General features: G+C 40.6%; 1 protein-coding gene across 1 annotated transcript; it reads left to right on the top strand.

Moving 5' to 3' along the window:
* Positions 1–2,495: 2,495 nt before the first annotated feature.
* On the top strand, positions 2,496–26,836 carry dusp3a (dual specificity phosphatase 3a). Its single transcript, XM_067968941.1, has 3 exons — positions 2,496–3,031; positions 10,506–10,732; positions 17,138–26,836. Exons 1-3 carry the CDS (start codon positions 2,910–2,912, stop codon positions 17,341–17,343), a joined length of 555 nt encoding a protein of 184 aa, XP_067825042.1. The 5' UTR covers positions 2,496–2,909; the 3' UTR covers positions 17,344–26,836.
* The last annotated feature ends 146 nt before the right edge of the window (positions 26,837–26,982 follow it).

Below are 26,982 nucleotides of genomic sequence, written 5' to 3'. Positions count from 1 at the left end.
ACAAAAAGCAGGACAAATCCAATCCGGCCAATTACCGCCCCATCAGTCTACTCTCAATCATCAGCAAAGTGATGGAAGGTGTCGTCGACAGTGCTATCAAGCGCCACTTACTCACCAATAACCTGCTCACCAATGCTCAGTTTGGGTTCCGCCAGGACCACTCGGCACCAGACCTCATTACAGCCTTGGTCCAAACATGGACAAAAGAGCTGAATTCCAGAGATGAGGTGAGAGTGACTGCCCTTGACATCAAGGCAGCATTTGACCGAGTGTGGCACCAAGGAGCCCTAGTAAAATTGAAGTCAATGGGAATCAGGGGGAAAACTCTCCAGTGGCTGGAGTCATACCTATCACAAAGGAAGATGGTAGTGGTTGTTGGAGGCCAATCATCCCAGCCCCAGGGCATTGCTGCAGGAGTTCCTCAGGACAGTGTCCTAGGCCCAACCATCTTCAGCTGCTTCATCAATGACCTTCCCTCCATCATAAGGTCAGAAATGGGGATGTTCGCTGATGATTGCACAGTGTTCAGTTCCATTCGCAACCCCACAGATAATGAAGCAGTCCGAGCCCGCATGCAGCAAGACCTGGACAACATCCAGGCTTGGGCTCATACGTGGCAAGTAACATTCGCACCAGACAAGTGCCAGGCAATGACCATCTCCAACAAGAGAGGGTCTAACCACCTCCCCTTGACATTCAACGGCATTACCATCGCCGAATCCCCCAACATCAACATCCTGGGGGTCACCATTGACCAGAAACTTAACTGGACCAGCCATATAGATACTGTGGCTACGAGAGCAGGTCAGAGGCTGGGTATTCTGCGGCGAGTGACTCACCTCCTGACTCCCTAAAGCCTTTCCACCATCTACAAGGCACAAGTTAGGAGTGTGATGGAATACTCTCCACTTGCCTGGATGAGTGCTGCTCCAACAACACTCAAGAAGCTCAACACCATCCAGGACAAAGCAGCCCGCTTGATTGGCACCCCATCCACCACCCTAAACATTCACTGCCTTCACCACCGGCGCACTGTGGCTGCAGTGTGTACCATCCACAGGATGCACTGCAGCAACTCGCCAAGGCTTCTTCGACAGCACCTCCCAAACCCGCGACCTCTACCACCTAGAAGGACAAGAGCAGCAGGCACATGGGAACAACACCACCTGCACGTTCCCCTCCAAGTCACACACCATCCCGACTTGGAAATATATCGCCGTTCGTTCATTGTCGCTGGGTCAAAATCCTGGAACTCCCTTCCTAACAGCACTGTGGGAGAACCTTCACCACACGGACTGCAGCGGTTCAAGAAGGCGGCTCACCACCACCTTCTCAAGGGCAATTAGGGATGGGCAATAAATGCCGGCCTCGCCAGCGACGTCCACATCCCATGAACGAATAAAAAAAAGTGGTGTAAACTGGTAAAGGCAAGGAAGCACTTTTCCACCAAGAGTTGTCCTCTGATATAGTAGGGGAAAAAAACTGTGGAATAATTCAAGATGCAGTTATGGGGCACCCTAAGGTTTCCATGGAGGGATGAGCTCAGATGGCCATGGCCTCTCTCTCTCTCTGGTACTAATGTTAGTAATGAGTGGTGCCAGGTCTAAGAGCTTCACATTATTTGCTAAGGATAGTTCCAATAGGATATAAAGCCTGAGATGGGAAAGTGCATTCCACAAGTTCCAAAAACAAAATTGTTACAACACCAAGAATGAGGAGAGAGGTTAGAAGAAATGTCTTTAATAAGCAGGTTGTTGTCCTATGGAATGCTTTGTCAAAGGAGTGGTTGAGGCAGAGACCAGTTTATCTCTTAAGAGAAAAGTGAATACATATTTGAAGCAGCAGAAGATAAAGGGTTATGGGGAGAGAATGGAGCAGCGGGATTAATGTTGGATTGCTCTAACAAAAAGCCAGCACAGTGGGCCTCCTTCTGCGCTGTAAATTGTAAACAATTTTACAACACCAAGTTATAGTCCAGCAATTTTATTTTAAATTCACAAGCTTTCGGAGGCTTCCTCCTTCGTCAGGTGAACGATGTGAAAATGAAATCCTCGAAATCGAGGATTTCATTTTCACATCGTTTTCGAGGATTTCATTTTCACATCGTTCACCTGACGAAGGAGGAAGCCTCCGAAAGCTTGTGAATTTAAAATAAAATTGCTGGACTATAACTTGGTGTTGTAAAATTGTTTACAATTGTCAACCCCAGTCCATCACCGGCATCTCCACATCTGCGCTGTAAACACATTTATGATTCTGACACGTGCTTATCCAAAAGCATTGCCAGGCAAAGCAAACAGAAGCTCAAAAATTGCCCTTCCTATTGAACATATATCAAAATACAACCCCCGCCCCCACACCCTCTTATGGTATTCACACTGACATTATCTGTCTGCCCCATCGACATGACATTCCACTCCTCCCTCAGTGTTAATCCTCCTGCCTACACAACAAAGTTTGTAATATTTTTGCAGGGGTGGAGAGTGAGCAGCAAGTTTCAATTTGGTGGGGAGTGGAGTGGGTGTGGAGGAGAGCGCCCGGCGGTCGGACCCGAGTGTTGCAGTTTTCCCTTTGGGATAGAAAGATACATTCCCGGCGATTTGTATGTGGGGCCTGTGTCTGTGTGTGTGTGTGCTTGTGTCCCAGGGTGACTGCCGTCTGCCGGAGAAGGGCGTTGTTGCTGTGACTGGCAACAGCTGATCGTCTCCTCATTTTCCTAAGGTCTTCCCTTCGTGTTAATTCGAGCACCGGGAGATGCGGGAAGTTTAACAACGGCGGCGACCAGCAGGCAGAAATAAAACACACCACCACCCCCTCCTCCTCCCCCGATACACACACACACAACACACACAGCCTGTCAAGAGCACCGCTGGCCCCTCTGCCACTGCCTCCAGCCGCAGCCACGGACCATGTCAGAGCACCGGATGATGGTGGAAGAACTCAACGAGCTCTTAGCAAACGACAGCGGCTTTTACAGCCTCCCATCCCAGCACTGCAATGAAGTTTACTCCAGGATCTATGTGGGAAATGCGTAAGTGTTTTATTTACAGCTTGCTGACAACTTAAGACATCGCAGCCATAGACCTGCCGGATCGTCTCTTTTAGTTTTCTTATTAGCAAATCGATTATAGATTTAAGTGATCGGACACTGAGCTACTGTATCTCTAATTATGTTTGAGTTTTTAAAAAAATCTTCAGTCCAGTAAAACATTGTTTATAACCTGTCAGATTTTAGTAGATTATATACATATACACATTATATATATATATGAATTATTTGTTGGTATTATCATATAATACCAACAAATAATTCATATATAAAAAAATAATGTTGCCATTCTTTATGAAACAAGGTGTTGATTTTTAAGGTACAAATGACCTTTTGATAGGATTTTTAAGTTTCTGTTTATCTCTGTGTGTTTTATATATATATAAATCGGGGTTTCCTGGGATTTGTTCACTGAGGCGAATTTAAACGGAGGGGCTAAGTTTGCAGCCTGCCCTGTTGCTACCCAGGAGCGGTGGTCAGGTTATAACGCTGGAGTTTTCTGTGGAGCTCTGCCTACAGCAGGTGTAAAGATGACTTCACAGTCCAACTGGGGCCTAATGTAAAGGTCCGATTTCCATATTGAAATATGTATGTAATAAAAATATATGTGCAATAAAACACAGGTTGTCTAGTGTAGAAAGATCTTTACTAACTTTGTTAGGCCCTTATCAAGTGATCAAAAACTAACCTGAGGTCCCAGATTCAATCCCTGTGCAGTGCTGGGCTGACTGATCTTGGTGCTATAGTTAGCCGCCTGGGTTGGGCTGGGGAGATGGAAATCCACTAGCACCCCACTCCTGATTATTGTCCAGTGACCCGTTAGAAAATGTACAAGTGTGCATGTCAAGTAAGGATAGGTTTGAGCTCAGCCTTGATACCCATCACGGTCAAATAGCCTACCCATTTACTGTTAACGTTCATACATGAAAAATGGCCACTTTGGTGAGGTACTAAGGGCCATATATACCACCTTTAGATAAAGTGGGGAGAAAATGGGAACAAAACTTTAGTTTAATTTAACTGATAGTGAATTTTATTGTGCACCCACCAGGAACATTAGTTGTACCTTAATACAACTCTTGCAGATGCAGTGAAGGGGTTATATTGTAAAATTGTCTCCTAACGTGAAAGCACCTCACGACTGACACAATGTGTTGCACTCACAGCCTTCCATGTGCTGAGCTCCTGATCTCAGCTGTGCACTATGGGATAGTGCCACACAGAGGCCAGGCAGTTGAAGAGAGGACCATCCTTGGTTGACCTTGGGACAGCATTGGTGGGGATTTGGCAGTAGGAAGCCCACTGTTCGCATGAGGATGGTGTGTGAGATGGAGTGTCAAAAAAAAACAAGAGTAAGCACCGTGGAAGTGGATTGTAGCCTTTTTTGTAATAATTGTTTTTAAACCATTTCAAAAAAGGAACTCTGTAAGTGATTGTGTTACTAGTGGTTGTTAGTCTCTTAGGCAGGGCTGATAGCCATCGTAAGGACTGATTAAGTAAGTGTAGCATCCATCTAATGATGTCAGATTATAGCTAGTAAACACAGATGCTAAACTCAGTGTTAAATCAGCCTACATTTTACAAGAGAGTACAATATCCTATGTTTGTATCTTGATCATTTGGAAACATAATTTTTGCTGCCTGTGAGAATTATGAATTTATCACTTTTATTAATGTGGTAATTTAAATGAATTTGTCATAGCAGAAAGTGTTGGAAATCTTGATGATGTAATGTAATTAAGATATGGACTATTAAAATTCCAGCAAGGACCTTGGAGAATTTCGAATAACCTTATGATACAAGGGCTTGAAGGGTTAAATTATGAGGACAGGTCACATAAACTTGGTTTGTATTCCCTTAGGTTTAGACGGTTGAGGGGTGATCAAATCAAGGTCTTTAAAATGATAAAGGGATTTGATAGGGTAAATAAAGAGAAACCATTTCCTCTGGTGCGGGAATCCAAAAAAAGGGGGTGTAATCTTATTATTAGAGCTAGGCAATTTAGAAGTGAAATCAGGAAGCACTTTTTCACACAACGGATTGTGGAAATCTAGATTCAATAAATTGGAGCTTTCAAGATGGATATCGATAGATTTTTATTAGGTTAGGGTATCAAGGAATACAGAGCAAAGGTGGAGTTGAGGTACAGATCAGCCATGATCTAATTGAATAGTGAAACATGCTCAAGGGGGTTAATGGACCACTCCTATTCCTAACTTCCTATGTTGCTAAAGGTCTATTTCTTTGGCTTGTGGAGTTTAGGCTCCTGTGGATAGGAACTTCAGGGATAGGGACTGCCACCAAATTATACTGAAAGGAGAATTATAGCCATCTGAACTGACACTAATCCCAAATGTTGTAAAGGGAGATGCATCTGTTCACTTACTAGTACATCTCGGTTCACCCTTATTTCACAGATTTATGCTTTAAAACTGCTGATTATGGGTAGATGGCAGATCTGCTGCAGATGCTTGAAACAGTTCCATAAAAAGTAGATTTCATACTTTTCAAATTGCTATATTGTATGTGCCAGCTATTCCCATCCCAGGCATTGGTTACTATAAGGGATGCAATGACTGATATAACTAATAATTTATTAAGACAGTAGCAAACAAATGGACGTGTTACTAGGATTTGTTAGGAGTGAGCTCACAGTGCCTTTATTTAGTTATGGATGCTGTAAAGATAAAGCAGAGGACTTTGATATACAACAAGGGTTGGAGGAGGAGTGCAGTACATGGAAGGTCAGAGTGTGCACAGATTGCATTTTTATTTTAGCTGCAAAAAGTCACAGTTGATTTACTGCATCAGGCTGTCTGCTGAAGCGTAAAAATAGGCCAAAAAATACTGATGTTTGCAAATTCTGTATAAGCAAATTGCGTCTCCATATCTGGTCCAACAATTATGACATTGGGGAGAAGCCAGTGTTTGGACTATGGGGCAGTGCCCATCATGCCAAGATTAATGGGCAGCATCCAGAACTCTTCATTAGAAATAGTAATTATAGTTGGTTCAGTAGCCTCTCTAAAGTGAGGCTTTGCCCCTCCTTTCACCAAACTTTGCTGAGCCCCATATCATCCTGATGTACTGCCACATCATTCTTAGTCAAGGACAGGATGAGATCTAAATAGCTAGGCTTGTTTAAAAAAATCTTTGCATCTGATAAAGCGCTGAAGTAACAGCTCGGGCTGTTTTGTTTAACAAAACCTTTGTGAGAAGAATTCTGTCAGTAAACATTGGGTGCACTCCTGGTACAGTTCTGTTCATACATTGGTTTGAGCTATATACACTTATCTATTAAGGTGACTTATTGACATAGTTATGTGTAGGTAAAGGCCGTGGCACAATTAATTAGAGCACTCCAGTCCCACAGCGATTGGAAAACAGAATCATGGAGGTTGAGGGACCTGTCTACTTCCAGCATGGAGACTGGGAAGGTTTGATCAGACAGTTGCCAGGGAAAGAAGGAGTCCCTTGAGCTTGGGGGTTCATCAGGAAAATAATCCAGTTGCTGAGTGCTTGCTCGACTCCAGGCACAGTATACCTATGACCTACAGTATTTGAAATAAGATATTTGACAATCCTTTTGTTTTTATTCTTTTTTCCTTTAGTTATTTTTTTCTTCTGGGTCTCTTTACAACATGCACAATGTCCCAAAATGAAAGTGAGAGCTGGCAACATGGTTCTTGATTTCAGTCGATGCTGCACTGGAACTGCCTGTGTTCCTAGGTGACCTGCATTCCTTTTGTTCCTCACACCCTGTGAGTAAGTGCTTAGCTTTCATTCAGTGCCTTTGCCTGATTTCAATAGGAACTCATTGGATGGGGACGAATCTCCCACCCTCACATCCAGTTTCTTCATGGAAGACAGCTTTAGTTTAACAGCATGTTTCACCATTGCCCCATCCATCAACCTAGGTAATCAAACTGCCTCCTCGAGCTCAGAGAATGACACATTGTAAGGCTGAATCTAGTGGATACTTCAAGTGAAAAAAAGGAGAGTTGAGAAGAAAATGGAGTCACAGCTCCTAACTCCAGGCTTGGTAAAATCTAGGAGAAACTGACATCTTGTAGTTAGAAATGATTCTGCCATAGCTTGTTTGAGATGGAACCCTTAAACGGGAAGATTGCATCTGAGGTTATTTGACTCATTTTATATTTATGACAGGCCTGGGAGCATTTGCATGTGTTGAAAGTTTTTTCAAAGAGGTGTGGTGCTGGTTGGTTCATCCAGAGCTTAATTATAGTAATTTCAGCCTGAATCCATGGAAGACTACAGATTGTACATATATCTATACTGTACTTTATTGCTGAGGCATTTATTACACATGAAAGCTACCATGAATTAAGTAACCAAATGCATTGAATGAAACATAGTATGGTTTGGGTGTATGGTGGGATTCATTTATTTATTTTTAACAATAATATGGTCCAAGGAAAATATTACATGTGCCAGGAACATGCACAGCTTATTATAGAAATCACGTCAGTTCACAGTGGCAGACAGCTGCTGGTTTGCTGCACTGTTTGAGAAAGTTCAGATCACTTGGTGAGCAGTCAGATCGTCTCTGGAGAGACTGTTAAGCATGCTTGGCTTTTCATCTGCAGGACTCCTGAAGTTTTGTACAATTTGCAAATAAAAATCCTTGGAGAAACAAGTCCCTTTTGAAAAGTCGGAATGAAATCCTATTGCTAATTACTCATGCATGTAAAGTAATGCATAAAGGAGTAGGTGAGGCATTTTGCTGTCATACTGATTCACCACTTGTCATCTCTGAATCCATTGTTTTAAAACAAGCTTTTTAATAAACATCAAAATCTTTTTATTTCCCTTCTTGATTTTTTTCTCTAGTAATTTAGTTGTGTTTTTTCAAGTTACAAGCTGTCTTAGCGACTTAGTTGTAAGAACACTGCCTGGTGTGGAATTGATCCAAACAGATCAGCAAAGCCTGGCTGTTATTTTTAACTTGCCCAGCCAGGGTCCTGAAATTGCTGCTGGTCGACTGTTTTAACTCCCATGGTTGCATAGCCTGCCTACACTCGCTATCAGATGAAGATGGGCCACATGGGATGAGAGATCAGAGGCCAGCTGATGCTCCTGGGCCTGCACTCCAGCATGAGTCACTGCCTGAAGAGGAGAAAAATAGGAAATAAAAAATAGACATGCTAGTTAATTTAATAATTCTTTTTAAAGGGAGTAACAACTGTGCAATACCGTCTTTAAGTCTCAGATCAACTTATTGAAAGGGTCATGAAGGAGTTGCATTCTGTTGCAATGGTGAATGTGGGTGTATCTCCCATTTGTTTACAGTTGGGAGTTTTTGTTCCATTGAAATGTTCTGACGAAAGGTTTTCGACCTGAAATGCTAACTCTGTTTCTTTCTCCACAGTTGCTGCCTCACTCGCTGAGCTTTTCCAGCATTTTCTGTTTTTATTTCAGATTTCCAGTATTTTGCTTTTGAAATGAAACCAAATTTACAAGTTTTAAAAGTGAACTCATATTACTGAAGGAATTAAGTGTAATATTTCTGTGTTCTTTCTCTTCTGGAAGTATTCATACCACAGGTTCAACGGGTGGATTTCTTATTTGATATGTATTTTCATTCTGCTGCTATTCATAATTGTCTTTCCTCCTCTTAATTGAGAGGTTAGAATAACCTGAACCTCATGCTGTAATTGGGCAACAAAAGGCATGAATACTTCTGCTGGGAGTGCAGCAGCAGGACAGGATCTACAAGTTTTCCTTTCCCCTTCCTTTGAGATGGAGAATCCACAGCATCAAAGTACTACTGAAACTCTCCCAGTGCAGGGCACCAAATTTAAATGTTAGTCAAGGGTTGGATTTGATCTCAGACCCCAGGAGACCATTTTCCTAATCTCACATTGTCACTTCACTTCAGCTTTATTTCTCCACTTGTTTAGTATTACTGTGTATAACAAAAAAAAAATCGAATCTATGGACTTTTATTAACCATTATTCTAAGATTGCATTAGCCAGTTTCAAGCAGAAATGAAGATCTTATACAGTAGCATGTCAATTTGCAATTATATCCTAATAATTATATACCGAAGCAGCCATTTTGACTGGAACAATTTTGTTTCACCGGTTACTTTACGGTATTTACGTGGAGGCGGGGAGGGAGAGGGGGCGAGTGTCAGTGGCCGGGAAACCCGGAAATACCGGGAAGGCGGAGGTCCTGCTGAATTTAACGGCAGGACCTCATTAGAATTTTTTTACTCCGTTTCCCGCTCGGCAGCCAGATCGAAGGCTTGCCGGCTGCCGGGCGGGCAAACCTGCTGTAGAAAGCGGTAGCTGGGGACCGCTGGGGACAGTCCCCGGCAATCGAGAGAGATCGGCGGTTGGTGGAGAGTGGGGGAGGTGGCTCGGAGTGCGGCAGCGAGGGGAGAGATCGCTGCGGAGGAGAGAGATCGTGCGGGGATGGATAGAGATCACGGGAGTTGGCAGATCGCGGGGTGGGAGGTCGGCCGATCGCGCTGGGGGGGGTGGTGGGGAAAGAGATTGCGACAGACTATGTGCTTGGGGACCTGGGGGGAAGCATTCCTGCTCATCCTGGCCCACAAGCAGTGCTGGAAAAGCACTTACCTGCTGGATCTAGCAGTTCTCACCTCCCTTCAGCTGCCGCGCATCCCGAGCCCTGGGAAAGTAGGCCCGCAGCAGCGGCTGCCAAAATCTGAGGAACGCAGCCTCATTAACATATTATAATGACTGACCCACCTCTCCAGTGTGGGTTACTCGGCCGCCCCACAACCCGCCGCGGTAAAACCGGAAGTAGGTGCGTTCGTGGCGGGTTGGGATCGGGTTTCTCATTTTTAACTATTTAAAACCCCCACCCCCCACGACCCTCTCCCACCCATCTTAGGGCGGGGGGGGGGGTTAAAATTCCCCCCTTTGAAACATAGAAACATAGAAAATAGGAGCAAGAGTAGGCCATTCGGCGCTTTGGGCCTGCTCCGCCATTCGAAATGATCATGGCTGATCATCTAACTCAGTACCCTGTTCCTGCTTTTTCCCCATATCCCTTGATCCCTTTAGCATTAAGAAATATATCTATCTCCTTCTTGAATACATCTACTGACTTGGCCTCCACTGCCTTCTGTGGTAGAGAATTCCATAGGTTCACCACCCTCTGAGTGAAGAAATTTCTCCTCATCTCGGTTCTAAATGGCACACCCCGTATCCTGAGGCTGTGACCCCTGGTTCTGGACTCCACAGCCATTGGGAAGATCCTCCCTGCACCTAGTCTGTCTAGTCCTGTTAGAATTTTATATGTTTCGATGAGATCACCTCTCATTCTTCTAAACTCTAGTGAATATAGGCCGAGTCGACCCAATCTCTCCTCATACGTCAGTCCTGCCATCCCAGGAATCAGTCTGAGTCCAGAAGTAACTAACTTCCAGTCTTTGAGTGACTAAGGTCTTCAATCTTTTGTTACAGGTTTGTTGCACAAAATCTTATGAGATTAGAGCGTTTGGGGATAACACACGTGTTAAACGGTGCAGAAGGAAACTCATTCATGCACGTCAACACCAATGCCGAGTTCTACGCAGGGTCAGGAATCATCTACCATGGAATTAAGGCCAATGACACAGAAGCGTTTAATCTCAGTGCCTATTTTGAAGAAGCTGCAGATTTCATTGACAAGTCATTAGCGCAAAAGGATGGTAAGCAGAAAGTGTGCAGCAGAAATATTATTATACAGTACTTGCTGTTATTATTTTTATGAATTTATAGGGAACTGTGCAATCTCACCCATAACCCTGTTGGCACCTGAATGCATTGACATGTTCTGCCATGGAACGGTAAAATACAGGTTCTATCACTCTGTGATCTTGCATATAACCAGTTGCTAATGCCAGCTCGCATGAGCTGGCAACCCACCAAGCTACAAGCTACAAGATACAATAAAATAAATCCCTTTATGAAGCTTTGGTGGGCATTACAGATTTAAATATGTTAAATTATGGGGTAGAGTTTCCGCTTTGGGGGCAATCGGCAAAATGGGTTGAAATTGCACCAGTTAGGTTAAAGTTCAAGTTTCCGCTAAAATGAATTTGCATAATCACAAACATAAAATCTTCCGTGAACCAGCGCAATCGGGCAGCGTAATAGAACGTAATCGTTTATTTTTTTTCTTTGCATTAAAAAATATTCATTGATGTATTTAAGAGCGATAACCTGGTGGAGTTTTATTAATACAGCTGAAAATGGGTTTATCGCAAAAAATAGGCATTTTTAATAAGAGTGTCCAGTCTTCCACCTGTGAGTAACCTGATTTTAAATCACTGAAAATGACTTAAAAAGAACTATACTGAACCATTTACTAGTTTCATTGGTGTACACGAGTCAGTTTCTTAGTCAATTAAATATTTTTTAATATGTAAAATCATTTAAAACGTGCCTGTGCACCTAAGAAAACAAGCTTAATTTGAAGACCCTCCTCAAATGGCCGCGAACGGGCACAATCGGTGAAAACTCGCCACCCTCGTTATTTCGATTTGGGGGCGTGGCTAGTTTTCTGGGCGGGGCCGGCTTCGGGCGCAATGATTTTGGAACCAGCGTTAAAGATCGCGGAAGCGCAATTTACGCTTGACGTAACTTACGCTTGATTTTCTGCGATTTTCCTCGATCTCTTGCGCTGGATCAGGTGGATTGCGCTGAAAAGACCAGCACAATCTAGCGGAAGTTCTACCCCTATGTTTTTTAAAACTAGAATTAATACTATTTTGGCAAAGATGACCCTAATCAATGGTACTTTTCAATTATCTTGTTTGATCTCATGAAAAAACTTGTCTGCATGAACTCAGTTGTAAGGATATATAGCAAATTTTGAAACCTCAAAACTGAGCTGTGCAAGGGAACAGAAAGGGCGTCTGTATACAAGGATAAAGCCAGAATGTGCAGAATTCAGAGGGGACAAGTGGGCCAATGGCACAGGAATTTGGTATATAAACATATTGCACACTGGGATAATTGCACATAGGTTTGCCTCTACAGGAGGGTATGGTAGTGTAGTGGTTGCACATGAAGAATGGCCACTTTCGTTATGTTACTGGACTAGTAATCCAGAGGTCTGGACTGATAATCCAGAGAATACAAATTCAAATCCCACCATTACCATTGGAGAATTTGAATTCAGTTTAAAAACAACCTGGAAGTAAGAAGCTGGTATCAGTAAAAGTGACCATGAAGCTGTCAGATTGTCGTAAAAACCCAACTGATTCACTAATGTCCTTTAGGAAAGGAAACCTGGCATCCTTACCTGGTCTGACCGATATGTGACTTCAGTCCCACACTAATGTGGTTGACTCTTAACTGCCCTCTGAAGTGGCCTAGCAAGCCACTCAGTTGTATCAACAGATTCACGATGAAGGTCTACCACTACCATCACAGGGCAACTAGGAATGGACATTAAATGCTGGCCTTGCCAGTGCCGCCCACATCTTGAGAATGATTTTGTTTTTAAAAGTCCTCATAGATTGAGTAGCTCATTGGAATGGTGCTACGTATAGGGAAGAAGGGAGAGTCAGCCATTCTCACATATTTCCCAGCAGCCAGATTTAGCAGCAGCATAAGATTGGGATTGAGACACGTGCCTGCCCTCTCAGTTGGAGAATATTGTATGGCGTGGGGAGCGTGAAGAACAGGGGAACCAGAACCAACGTTCCAACTACATAAAAAATGAATAGCAAAGTTATAGTGCCTTATGTTGGATCAACAACTATGAAAAACATTCCTCCTGATTTACACCAGGGTTGACTCATGCCCGAGCAGTGCAGAATTTAACTGATGTAATAACATATTTAAATAAAGGCAATTCAATTAGACATGGGTACTCAATGGAACATGCTCTTCTGGGTTTTAAGTAGCCTTGATTAAGATTGAATCACACCAGTGGCATCACACTTGTCCCAAGAAAACTTTTACTTGTCATAAGATTTGATGCAAAAATTGGTTTGATATTCAGCAAAGAACAATTGGCCTCTAAGGAGACTGTAAGCATTGATCCCTGTGCTGTCGAATGTATGAAGTTCAGGGGATTTCTTTGTCCTATACAACTATATTTCTTTTCCAAGTTAAGGACAGGAGTTAACTGAACCTGGATCAAAAGTAATTTCAGTTCCTATCTTGCAAAAGCCAAGCTTCCAGGCTCCTCCTACACAAGAACTCTATTCATATTTGGCTTAAAGGAGCAAAATTATAAGAAGGAATTAAATAAAACAGTAGATAAGATGGCATGGTGGCACTAAAATACCAATATTTTGTGTAATGACGTGGCACCATGTATATGCGTCTACACACTTCCACTCACAGAATTATGTGTAATATATAGTGTGTGGCAGAAAGACAGTAAAAGAATTCGATAATAGAGGGAGGGAAATCAGAACTCAGAAAACCATAGGTCACCAGCAATTTATAATGAAAATTGTTATTAGAAAATAATGGAGATTGATGTTAGCTGTTCAATTCTGAACTATAACCTTCTAATGACCTACACATTCTAATGTGCCATTAGTTAAGCACTTCCTGTAGATAAAAACTGGGAGGTCGATGAGATTTGAAAAGTTGATCGTGTCATGTGAGGAGCCAACATCCTTCATCTCAGTCAGTGCTGAATTTGCTTGTTCTCAAGGATATTTGAAATTATCCATCATTTACGTACAAATAATATTTGGTAAAGGCACAGCTCAACATTAGTTCAGAAACCAGAGAAGTGGAACCTTTAGAGGCCCATCAAGAAGCTTTGCCAATATATTAACCCAAAATGCTATGACATCATTCCCACAGTGCATTCTGATGTGAGCTTATTAGTAGAGAAATAGTTCTCGCTATACCGCTATCTTGGTGATATATTCGTGAATAATGACCTTTAATTTTTAGAGCCAGACAAAATTTTCATTAAAAGGAATAAAGGTGTAACTTCAAGCCCTAGACTTACAGGTGTGAACATAAGAACATAAGAAATAAGAGCAGAAGTAGGCCATACGGTCCCTCAAGCCTGCACCACCATTCACTAAGATCATGGCTGATCTTCTACTTCAACTCCACTTTCCCACCCTATTCCCATATCCCTTGATTCCCTTAGTGTCCAAAAATCTATCAGTCTCAGTTTTGAATATACTCAACGACTGACTATCCACAGCCCTCTGGGGTAGAGAATTCCAAAGATTCACAACCCACTGAGTGAAGAAATTTTTCCTCATCTCAGTCCTAAATGGCCAACCTCTTATCCTGAGACTGTGACCCCTAGTTCTAGACTCTCCAGCTAGGGGAAACAGCCTCTCAGCATCTACCCTGTCAAGCCCTCTAAGAATTTTATACGCTTCAATGAGGTCACCTCTCATTCCTCTAAACTGCAGAGAATATAGGCCCATTCTACTCAATCTCTCCTCATAGGACAACCCTCTCATCCTAGGAATTAAACTAGTGAACCTTCATTGCACCCCCTCTAAGGCAAGTATATCCTCCCTTAGGTAAGGAGACCAAAACTGTACACAGTACTCAAGGTGTAGTCTCACCAAAGCCCTATATAATTGCAGCAAGACTTCCTTACCCTTATACTTCAACCCCCTTGCAATAAACGCTAACATATCATTTGCTTTCCCATGAGCCCTAATCTAGTGTAACACCCACTTGTGTGGCACCTTATCAAATGCCTTTTGAAAATCCAAATATACTCCATCCACTGGTTATGCTTTATCTACCCTGCTAGTTACACCCTCAAAAAACTCTAACAGATTTGTCAAACACGATTTCCCTTTCATAAAACCATGTTGACTCTGCCTAATCATAGTATGATTTTCTAAGTGCCCTGTTACCACATCCTTAATAATAGATTCCAGCATTTTCCCTACTACTGATGCAAAGCTAACTGGCCTATAGTTCCCTGTTTTCTCTCTTCCTTCTTTCTTGAATAGCGGGGTTACATTTGCTACCTTCCAATCCATGGAGACCGTTCTAGAATCTAGGGAATTCTGTGTGTTCTGATAAGTCCACAGTTGGTAAACAAGCAACCCACCATAGGTAGCTGGTTCACTTTAGTCTAAGACCCTTTTACGTTCATCTGCATCAGAGCTGCTGCTGTGAATTTGGGAAAATTAAGTAAGCAGTAGAATAGAAAATATACCGTAGAATGTGTGTACTGTACTAATCTAATGGGTTGAAAGCTGCATGTTTTAGTGTTCCACGTCACCTTGTGCTGCAATAGTTCTGGTTTGTCAACTCGCAACTTCTCATTGATTCCTGAATAGCCATTCTGGTCCACAGAAGTACAGGATAGATAAGGAGCACATGCATATCCACTAAAATAAAATAGGGAGAGTCCATGATAAATATTTTAATAATTTGTATCCACAGTGCTGTATTCTATATTCTACAAAAAAAATGTATAATGTAATATTCCAAATAAGATCAACAAGATAATGCACCACAAATATGATTCAGAAATGATATCTTGGTCATTAATGATTAGAAAGTCAATCTGAGTCAGTTCAGATACTTGTCTACTCTAGATTGGTCTTGGCTGTGATGCATCTTTGTCGATGTTGAGCAATAAATCTTACAAGTAAATGTGCCTCAGATGATTAGATTGATGACTTTGGTCTTAATTGGGGTATAATGGGTCTAAAAAGTAACTTATGTTCATGGATTATATGTCAAGTTACAGATGTTAAACCTTTAAAGTGGTTTCAAAGCAGAAAGAAGTGTTTTCTTGACCTACTTGCTGCAAATCCCAATAAGGCTGCTACAATAACAAGATTGCTGATGAATCCAGGGGCACAGAATTTTAAAAGGAAATCCAGTCTTTCTTTTGCAGATCCATTTTGAGCATGATTCTAAGACAGAAGTCGAAAGTGATCTGAAGTTGGAAAGGTTAGGGCAAAATGCAAGCTTGGGTCAGGCTAGACTCATTTGACAGGTAACTAGGATCTAATTCAAGTTTTAATGTTTGTTACCGATCTTTGTGGAGAAGTAGTCTTTTATGGTTTGGGTCAGAGTCAATAGGTTTGGATAGGGTCAGTAGTTTTGGGTGAGAATCAGGTTTGGGTCAGGGTCAGTAGATATTGGTCAGTGTCGTTGGGTATTGATTGGTTGTGAACAAGCCATACTGAAGCCTATTCAGTTATTCCCATGCAGTATATTAAGTGTATGTTTTATATCCATCAAGTTTTGTTACTTCACCTCTCAAAGACCTCATTCTTAATCTCAAGAATTTGTCCCAGTAATCCTCTGACCTGTACAGTATTGCTCTGAAACATGTTAAGGCAGTAAGGAAAACCATTTTAAAATTATGATTATGAAAGGCGGCTTACCTAGATGATCATTTTTGTTTACCTTCAATTGAATATTATTGTTGATGCGCAAATAATATCCATGACGGGGAAATGCCCATTGTGTACCAGCTTGCTGACAGGTGAATGTAGGCAATACCAATCATCACCAGTTTTGGTAGACATTAAAGGAAAATATTAATAGGTTGTCTGCAAGAAACGTCCTCTGCTGAGTGTCTTGAACTATCAGCTGCTATGTTGTACAAAAATCCTGCTGATTTCATTAAATTCCTTCCTGTTCCTTCAAGGAATTTTGGTTCAGTGGATATTATAGTGCCAGCTTGCATTCTTTAGCTGCGCTGTAGGATACAGCTCTTTGAGTCAGAGTACACTAACACATCCAATGGGGCAAGATCCCCCACTAATAAATATCATCGTCAACCTGAAATATCCGAATGATTCAAGCCCACCAGAAAATTCCCATTTCTGATACATATCCAGCAAGTATCTATAATATGTCTATTGTATTTTTTAAAAAATTAAATCTTTTAACATAACAAGAATAAGAATGGAATAATCCACAAAAACTGGATGTCACCTTTTTTATGCAGATGAAGAATAATGCAAGATCATCAAAAAGTTGGAAAAACTGGTTAACTATTCATGAGATAACAGGGAGTAGTGTTCAGTTTTAGTTGGCTGTTCCAAGTCCATGAGAATAATTGAGACAGGAAGTTGTTTATTGTGTTTCGTTTGCAGGGCATTCAAGGCTAATTGTATGCCATTCTGTTTCCCTAGGACGAGTGTTTGTGCATTGCCGGGAAGGATACAGCCGATCACCTACTTTTGTGATCGCTTACCTCATGCTCCGACACAAGATGGATGTTAAAACAGCTCTCTTAACCGTCCGCCAGAAAAGAGAGATTGGGCCTAATGATGGATTCCTGCGACAACTCTGTCAGTTAAATGAGAAACTGGTTAAGGAGGGTAAACTTAAATCTTAAATAACCATTTTGGAATAGCCAGTGCCTGGTGTGAATTTACAGATGCCTGAGGTTTCATTGCACCAAATGTTGCGTGTTGACTTTAGGGCTAGGACAAAGTTTCATTGTTTCAATTTTTTCTTCAGTGGGATTGGCTTTGTTTGAAGAAGGGCAGGGTTTCATCATCCCAAAGTTATTTTTAATATCTCTTTCAATTGTCTCCAAACTTCATAGGACCTTTCAAATCTGATTGATACACATTGAGATTTAGAACTTCATTGATTTGAATTGAGACCAACAGAAAGTGTCAATCCAAGTAAAGGAAATAGATCAGTAGAAATAGTGTACAACATTGTTTTAGTGCTTAGCCATTTACTTGGCTTGACAGTAACAGATAGGGGTACTAACTGGGTACAGTAAACCTGCGCATTATACCTGGAGGCTGAGCTACTTGGCACTCTTGACAAGTTAGTATATTTTGGAAATAAATATCAACCCCTCAATCTAGTCAGCATCAGAATTGGAGATGTTCCCCCTTTCCTTAATTTAGGGCTAGATTTTCTCCCTGTATGAAAGGATGGAAATCTAGTCCATAATATATTTCTGCAACAGAGAACCATTAGATGGTTACAGTTGCCCATTAGCTCATCTAAGGAAATAAAAACTCAACATGATCAACATTTTGTACAAGTTTGTAGAATGTTTTCCCAACTTATATGAATCCTAAAATGCATCTAAGTAGCTTTCCCACACAAAAAAACCCTTTCTTGTAGTCAATAAAGCACAGACAGTTTGTTCTATTGGTCTTTATGTCTTGATGATGGGTTTGAACTCCTTGGGCTGAAAATGATTGACCTCCATGCCATTGTGATGACCTTTTAACCAGTGAGCAACTGTTGCAACCCAGATCTTTTATTTAGTGCTCTGTCTGCTACCCAGTCACCATTTTAACAGTTTGTGCTGATATTTTAAAAGCCTAAATCAGCAAATTTACTGGTGAACCTGGCTCCTTTAATTACAGTAAAGCTCATGACATTAAGAGAACCTAGCAATGGCTCAATTTGCATCTCTGCCAATTTTAGAAAGGTTTGTTTTCAGCAAAGAGAAATGCAAAATGGAGGCGGGGAGGGAGGAGGGATATTTGATTGTCCTCCTGAGGAAAGTTGAAAGGTAGCTTTGGTCCTTGCCCTAATTAACTAATTTTCAGTTTGCAAGATGTTGTAATTGTTCTTGTGTCTGGAAAATGTGTGATATTAGGACTGTAGCAATCAGATATTTTTCATATTGTCAATTGTTCAAGTACTATATGATATAAAAGCTGCATTTTCAGCCATCTGTGGGCTGTACAGAGATTATCTGAGCCAGCATGACCTAAAATTCTTTGTTATTTTCAGCTTTGCAGGTGCTATGAAAATCTGCATTATCTGTTTGCCCAAATCTTGTACTGAAATGGTCAGTGTTTTTGGTCACTAGATATGTACGGTCAAGAGCTTTCCTTCATCGTTTAAATGTTAAAATATGAGTTTCCCTGATGGCTAAATGGGTAAATGTACTGCATGGTGTAATGCTGAACCATATAGACCAGAAAGGGTTCCAAGTTAGCTCCCAAGTTCCATCTCTAGTCCAAGTTAAGTTAGCTGATATCAGCTGGATACTGGAAATTGTCCTTAGTGTCCATGGGCTAGGGAGGGGAATATCAACAAGGGTTCCCACTCCCAGTCGCTACCCAGTGACTCCTGTAGGAAAGCATGCTTGCGCAGCTGTCGAGTGAGTTACAGGATCAGGCTCGGATATGATGCCTTCTGTGGTCAAATAGGCTGCTGATAATCATTGTCGATGCTCATGAAGAATGATTACTTGGGGGATGTAGTGGAGATTGACCAGAGCCCCTGGAACTGTACCCCAGAATGGCTGCCTTCAAGAGGGAAAGGGAGAAAATTTTGGGTGTGATGGGGAAATGAGAGTTACGATGCCATTTTATTCTGCTTCTGATTTTCATTATACTTGGCTATCATACTTAGATTTATATATAACATAGTTACAGCACTCTTAATTCTTACTTGAGGCTCTTTTTACATTTCATTATGGGTGAAAATCAACACTGGCTTGGAGCTACCAAAAACTGAGTATAATGAATAAATTACAAACAGTGCAAGCCTGGTTAGGGATCTGTTTTTGTCTTGCAAATATCTCACTGTGAAAACATATGTCTTCTACAGTCATCAGCCAGGAAAAATAAGCTGAATGATCCATCCTCTGTTTTTGGGTAGAGAGTATACTGCCTTTAGATGTGCAGGAACTGTGGAAAGAATAAGGATTGAATTCAATCACATATATTAATATAAGTAAGGCTGCTAATATTTTGGGGCTGGGTACCAAATTTGACTTGCAGGCAGCCAATGGCTGCCAACTGGTTATCACATTGAATTTATAGTTTTACATTTGTTACATGAAAGGCTAGAAAAGATTTCTAAAGGGGATAATGTAATATTCAACATTTTAGGTGTGTGTGTGTATATTAGCATGTGTAAATGAGGAGTTACTGTAGTTATATACACATAGTAAATACCTTCAAAAATAGTGTAGATTCCAGTGTGTAGGAGCTTTATAGTGCCTACTCTTAATACACAGAATTTGCTGTACAGTGGAACCTCCATTCTCAACCATAATAGAAGGAAACCCCTCGCCCTCTCTGGATGAATAAAGGAAATTGTTGAGAGTCTTTTGAGGGTCCTCAATCTCTATTCTTCAGCATATGGTACAGCAATACCTAGGCACAAGAGTAAATACAAATACAATAAAAATAACAAAGAAAAATTATATTATTCTATTTACAAAGGAAAGGAAATATAAACAGAAAGGAAACATTAACAGGCAGTGCAGTGAGATGATGTCGTGCCAAGACATCCGCATGTAAACTGGCAGATAATTGGAGTGTAACTAATTTTATATTTTAAAAGCAGTGCTCGCATTTTTTCATGTTTGGCATTAAAAGGTGTTTTATTTTTCAGGGGTAACATTTCTGCAGTAAGATACCTGAGGTTTGTATTTGATTTAAAAAAAACTTATTTAAGGTTGGATTTTTATTTTATTGACTTGAAAACAGGGAAAAGGATAAGAACCTGAGATACATGTTTTTCAACGTTGCTGTGTTTTTCCCATTTCTTTTTGAGAACAGGTATTAAATAGAAACAGATAGAGCTAGTGCAGTGGTAGGAATGATTGCTTTACCAAATTGGGCTACCAATTTCTAGTGCTCCCTGTCACTCAAACCTGCCCCCCATGGGTTTTTTGTGAACAGTGAGGCCTCTTAATCTGGTTGCCAGGGAGCATGAATCCATAGCTCAAACATGGAGCACACTAATTTAATAATATCATTTGGAGACTGTAATAGACAGTGATCGGAATAACATTGTCATGCTGTTGCAGTAAGGGGATTGTTCACCTGAGGCTGGGGTGAGTGTAAGAAGAGCAGATTTTTGCACCGATGTTATACTTGATCCGTTATTTTTTGCTGCAACTTGTGGTTGTCATGGTTGCGTTTCTTTCAGGCAAGGTTATGCAGACTGACAAGGGCATTGCTGTTTTACCTTTGGTGGACATTATGATTTAGGTTGTTGAGGCCTACTGCAGCTCATATTTATAGACTGTAAATCAATATAGTGTACAAGGCATATATTTCATCACCATTGTGGCATTAAGCAGATGACAATTCAGTAGCTGGCTCAGTATGAAATTTCATTAGTATAATTGATATGTCATATAATAGGATTGCCAAATACAGTTGAAAAAAATACTTTAGCTACAGATCATAGATAGCACTTCTGTGTACCCCAAATGTCATTTGAAGTTTAAAATTATTGATTTTGTATTAAATGTTTGTAAAATATACATGCCCATCTTTTATTGTATTCTTCTGAATGTGAACCCTTTGTATATTTTAAATTTTGCTTACTTTGTAAGATATTTCCTGTAATACACGCTATATAGACCAGGAAGGTTCGAGGTTTGATTGCCGGTCTGTGCTACGTTAACTTATCTCAGCTAAGATGGCAATGGGGTTCTACAGTTGACCTCAGCATCCCTGGGTCAGGGAGCGGCAAAAAAAAATCAGCTGGGGTTTCTTCTCTTGATTAGTATCCTGTAACAGCTGATGAAGAGTGCACATAGGTGGCCATCAGGAGAGGATAGATTGGGTTTGGTTGTGATGACCCCACAGTCAAATAGCTTGTTGACACTCACTATGGCCAACTGGACAAGGCACCAGCAGACACCCACAAAACAGTACCCCAGAATGAGTCAGCACTTCCAGGAGATGAGAACAAATGCTGAACTGAGCATTGCGTCGTGCATAAGGAACTTGTTAGTTTGAGCTGTTACGATACAAAAGAGTAGTAAACATTAGGCAGGCTCTTTCTTAGCTTAGTGGGTATCACTTAAATTAATTGAGCAGCACAGATCCATATAGTGTCTGATCACCTTGCCTCGGTAACCTTACAGCAGTAGAAAGTGCTCCAGTACACAAACAACTTGTATTGCTATAGTTGGGGAACTATGGAGAAGGCAGTGACACCAACATGTATGAAAATGAAGAGAAACAGATGGACCCAGCTGAACAGGAATTACCGTAAGATTTGGGCATAATAAAGAACTAAATTGGGAAGTTGGAAATGGATATTGATTTTAGTGATTTCTTAGCTAATTAGTTGCCACTGTCAACAATTTTATTTATCAGACAATGGTACTTTCCTTATATAGTTCTTGATTGTCACAGTCCTACAACATGGTACACAGATTATCCAGAAATGTAATGAAATATGATGTATTTGAATATGTATGTGAACATGTTTTACATTTTAGTTACATTAAAAAAGGTTAGTTGACTTTTAACGAGAGAAACAATTTGTCTTCCCTTGTTGATGTTTGTTAATACTATAATTGTAAACTGACAAATGTACTAAAACCATATTCCTTCATCGAACAAAAAAGGAGAAAGTCTTTTTTATTCTGAATGAATGAAACAAAACAAACCACTCTGAGGTCCCTAAAGCTATTGGCGCATTATGTGGCTACGAGAATAATTGGCCATTTAGGATTGATTTCTTTGGTGATGAAAGTGGTTTGAATGAGAATCTGACCATTGCATGTTTTTCTATTGTTGACTGTCAGCCTTTGACCATTTGTAGATGGCTCTTAACTCTTAAAATGCTAGTCACAGTTTGAGCTGTGGTGACTGTAATGGACCTGTTTGTTCAGCAGGATGAAGGGGCAGCATTCAAATGCCAATACACACCACTGAATTAAAGAGATGATGGAATAATTGGCCAGGAGTACAAATTTCTGTGAAAGTACTTATAAAATTAAAAACAGAATACAGATTTAATGATGAAAATTGCAGGTCAGACAGAAGAATGCACATTGGAGGCACTAATGTCCTTGCTCACTTCTGATGTTCATTTAAACACAGATAATAAAGGACCAATGAATCAGACCATTCAAATTCATGTTAATATTTGTCAGTTTACAATCAAGCCATAGTTTCTCTCTTTACTCTGCCTAGTTTGCATATATTGGTGGTAGCCTTGAAAATATTAACTGTGTGCACTTTGTAATAGATATGACACTCTTTCAATATAATGTAACTAGGACATCCTTTTGACGATAATGGGGAATTCAACCACTGATTGAAATCACTAATAGGATGCTGAAAGGGATGGTCCAATTATGGTCAGGTTCTGCCTTCCTATTACCAACACTTCCAATGCTAGAAAAGTTGACCAAAATGATTGGAGGAATCTTCATGGCAGAAAATTCCTGTCACTGTAATTCCATCAGCAAGAAGAAGCTGCTCCCTAATTTGACAACAAAAAACAATGATTCTGCGTATAATATGAATGACATTGCACAGCCAGAAAAAAAGATTGAGTATAATCTTAGACTAACTGTAACATTTTACGTTACTTTGCATTCTCCCCTCTTTCTCATAATTAAAATAATAGAGAAAGCAAATGCCGCTTATGAAGAAGGAAAGGTTTCCGAGTAATGATTTTTATTGGTGAATATGTTGTGCATGTCACTTGTATTAAATTCAGACAAAAATAGTTTGCAGTTTGCTCAAGACTATGTGCTAATCCCGTGGTTTTGTTCAATGGGATGTATATTTTGGGAAGAGAAATTTTAACTCTGGCATTAACATTTCATTTATCCGTTTAAAATTTCTATCTGGAATCCTGATCAAAAATTGTAAATGATTTTACAGCTCCGGCTGATTTGAGTAGGGTTAATTTCCTGTTTACAGCAGTGTTTAGTTTACCGTGGAATGAGACCATTTTTTAACAGATGTTAAAGTAGTTACATGGAAATGGTACAGGATATTACACTGGTACAAGACAATTGATGGGATTATTTCACGAGCATGAAACACTCATAAACGAGTAATGAAAGTGATAGGGCAGAAGTGAAATGCTCAGTATTACCTAGATCATATTCTGCTACAGAGGCATTACCAATGATAACGGTTGACTTGCAAGGCAGAAATGATTCCATGTAAAATTGATATCTTTGAAACTGTTAAGGTGATTGCTTTTGTGACCGTTACATTGGATTTCACGTCTGGCAAATCAATTTGTCCTCCCCTCCTAAATTAAACTTACTTACATGAAGGAATTTCTGGCTGGATGGTTAAGTACTCTTGGTAGCCCATTATCATTATCATTATCATCATCGACATGGGCAGAAATTTTGGGCCCTGTATCAGCACCAAAGGAACTGAGATTACATCCATTGCTAAAGAGAGGGTAGAGATGTGGACATCAGGAGTATGACAAATTACCACCTAAAATGAGTAGATGCGTTTGTCTGTTTGGGTGGGCTTATTACGGAGACAAGTGAATGTGCAACAGCCTTTATACATAGAATTTCAACTGAATCAGGACAATTCAAAAAATGGGATGCCATTTGGAAATCAGAAATGATGCCAGCTGAAGCTGAGGATTCACCAAGGTTCTTTCATCCCAGTCATCCTTTATGGCAGACAGGCAGGCATTTAAATGAAACTCCTAGATTGATTTGTTATTATCCACACTCTGCAGTGACAATGATAAATCAATATAGGAATGACTGTCCTTGGCAGAATTGAAACAAGGTATCTACGATACTTAGGGCACGTTCAGCACATGGCCACAGATAAAGATGCACTCCCTTCAGTGGTACTACTAATACCTATAAAGTCAATGCTTTTAGACTTGGAGACAGCTGAGACTGCAGATTGTAAAGGAGAGAGATATCTCAACAGTGACTTAGACCAAGGCTAGATGAGGAGTGATGATGATGATGATGATGATGACAGTGGTGGTATGACTTGAATTCTACAAGAGGAAGTGGGGAGAATTTCTTTCTAAGTTGCTGCCCTGCAGCTTCAAGGCTACTTCAGCTCATGAGAAGTAGAACTGGAGGACATTGCCGTTTGGTAAAGGGCCTCAGGAGACCCTTTACCGTGCCTGCACACCAATGAAACAACGTTTCATTTTTTTTAAAAAGGAACAATAAAAATTTCAAAATATTTGGGCAACAGCTGTAGGACCAGTCTATCATCGCAACACCTCAGGCAGCTCTCCAGTATAGACACAACTCCCCTTTTAAAAATACTGAAACATTCCAGGTTTTATTCTCAGTTGGGGAAGCAGCTTATTTCCAGAAGAAATTGTGTGTTTCTCTGCTGATAGTTCTCGGGAATTAAGCAAAAGTTTGAATGTTGATGTCAAATCTGAAGAGTTGTTCTTTTGACATTTTAATGGCAAAACCCGTGAGCGAGCTCCATCTCACAGGTGGCTTCATTACTTTTCTTTCTCCCCTCCCCCAACCCAGAACCATTTTAAAAAAAAGAATTGTTACAGTTGTCTTGGATACAGTGCATCTTGTCTAGTACATGGTGTAGTTTTATTGCCATTCTATATACATACGTGAAAAAAATGTGATTTTTCCAGACTGAGCTATCTTCCTCAGCACCTCAATTTACTTTGATATGGGCAGAGAAGTCCTATCTTTCACCACTTAAGGGAGACGTACTTCTGAGCTGCTGGAGTTTAACAGAGCCCCAATGGGAAGTCCCAGGAACCAGTGTGTTGACTCTGGTCTAGATTTTCCACCCATTCATACTAAAATGGGCAGAAAATCTAGCCCATCTTTTTCTTTTCACTAGAGCTTGGTATTTGGCTATATCCAGAGGATATCTAGGACTCTTCCAGGATTCTGGGTGTGGATGGGAATGGTTCCTTAATCTGCACTTCTTTCAGTTTGTTTTTTTCAGGTGGACACCACATCTACCACCTCACCGATGGATCGACAGTTGTCTTCAGTTGCTCCTCTTTTGAGGTCTCTTTCAGAGGTTATTTGCTGAGTTGCTATCTTCTGAACATGCGTGAACAAAATCTGCATACCTCCAGAAAACGCATCTTGTTTTGCCTTTCTGGTAGGGCAGGAAAATTTTCAAAAAGTTGGGATATAAAAGCAGATAAGCAATTTCTTCCCCCCCCCCCACCACCCCAAATAGATTGTAAAGCTGTTCAGTGTAATCCCAACACACTATGTATATTACGTAAGTCTGAAGTATATGTATTCTGCAAAGGAAATATCAATTATTGACAGATATATTTGGGAAAGAAATGCATAATTATTTATTATCTAAATCATAATATATATGTCTCACCCTGGAGGAGAAACACTTTCAAACTGGAAACTTCCCTGTCTAAAGTTAACTTGAGTATACATGACCAGCCTTACTTGTATTTTTGTTGCATGCAAGTGGTATGGAGAACCTTGCAGGTCAATTAAGGTGCAGGTCAATGAGCGAACCAGCTGAGATTTAGATTTGCAGCCTAATCACCGCCCATTAAATTTGAGCCTGGGTCCAAACCACTGAATTTGAGGAGCCAGCAAATGGTTCTGGAGAAGGTTTGGTACAGCAGCAAGGTTCTTGGTGAGTACCAACTGGTATTTCTTAACAACAAAACTAAAGATTTTCAAGAAATACGATCCGGCCAAAATAAAGCCCAGTTCCCTGATCAGAGCAACTAAGGGCCAATGAGTGGGGGCTTTAAACTCAACACGGCGTAAATTGTGAGTTGGTTGGTCTTTCCATTGTGGAACTCTATGAGTAAGAAAGGCTGATTGAAATGTATCTACTCCAGGTTTATGTTAGCATATATAAGTGAGAGCTTCCACCTTGAATATAATTGTCTTTATGTAAACAGCAAGCAGAGGCTACATGCTGCCATATTAAAATCTATTTTAAAGAAACTGTAGGTTTATATGCCCCTGAGGCCTTACACTTGAAGAAATCCTGTATATATTTCTGAGTTTGTGTATTTATTTCTGAATAAAAAAATGTTATGTTTTGACAAAAATACAAAAAACCCTGAATCTGTTGCAAATGTACTTGACTGGAGATTTGTATTTTGTTTCTTTTCTGCATAATGTTTTCCTGTTTAAAAATAAAAAGGCAAAATTCTGGCTATTTATGTCTGAGTTTTTGTTATCGGCTGAGGGAGGAGAGAGATGCCCACTAATGTTGTATTATCCCTGCTGTGTGAAAGTTGAGATTGGTGTTCTTATCGTACTAGTGTTATAAGGGAGCTGCATTCTCCTTGTACTGGTAATGTG

This window comes from Heptranchias perlo, chromosome 30 (genome assembly GCF_035084215.1).
Source record: "Heptranchias perlo isolate sHepPer1 chromosome 30, sHepPer1.hap1, whole genome shotgun sequence".
NCBI lineage: Eukaryota > Metazoa > Chordata > Chondrichthyes > Hexanchiformes > Hexanchidae > Heptranchias > Heptranchias perlo.
This window is presented reverse-complemented; position numbering and strand designations above follow the sequence as displayed.

Coding starts and splice junctions, on each gene's coding strand:
- dusp3a (XM_067968941.1), top strand. CDS start 2,910: ATGTCAGAGCACCGGATGATGGTGGAAGAACTCAACGAGCTCTTAGCA. Junction 3,032..10,505: donor AGGATCTATGTGGGAAATGC/GTAAGTGTTTTA, acceptor CTTTTGTTACAG/GTTTGTTGCACAAAATCTTA. Junction 10,733..17,137: donor GTCATTAGCGCAAAAGGATG/GTAAGCAGAAAG, acceptor CTGTTTCCCTAG/GACGAGTGTTTGTGCATTGC.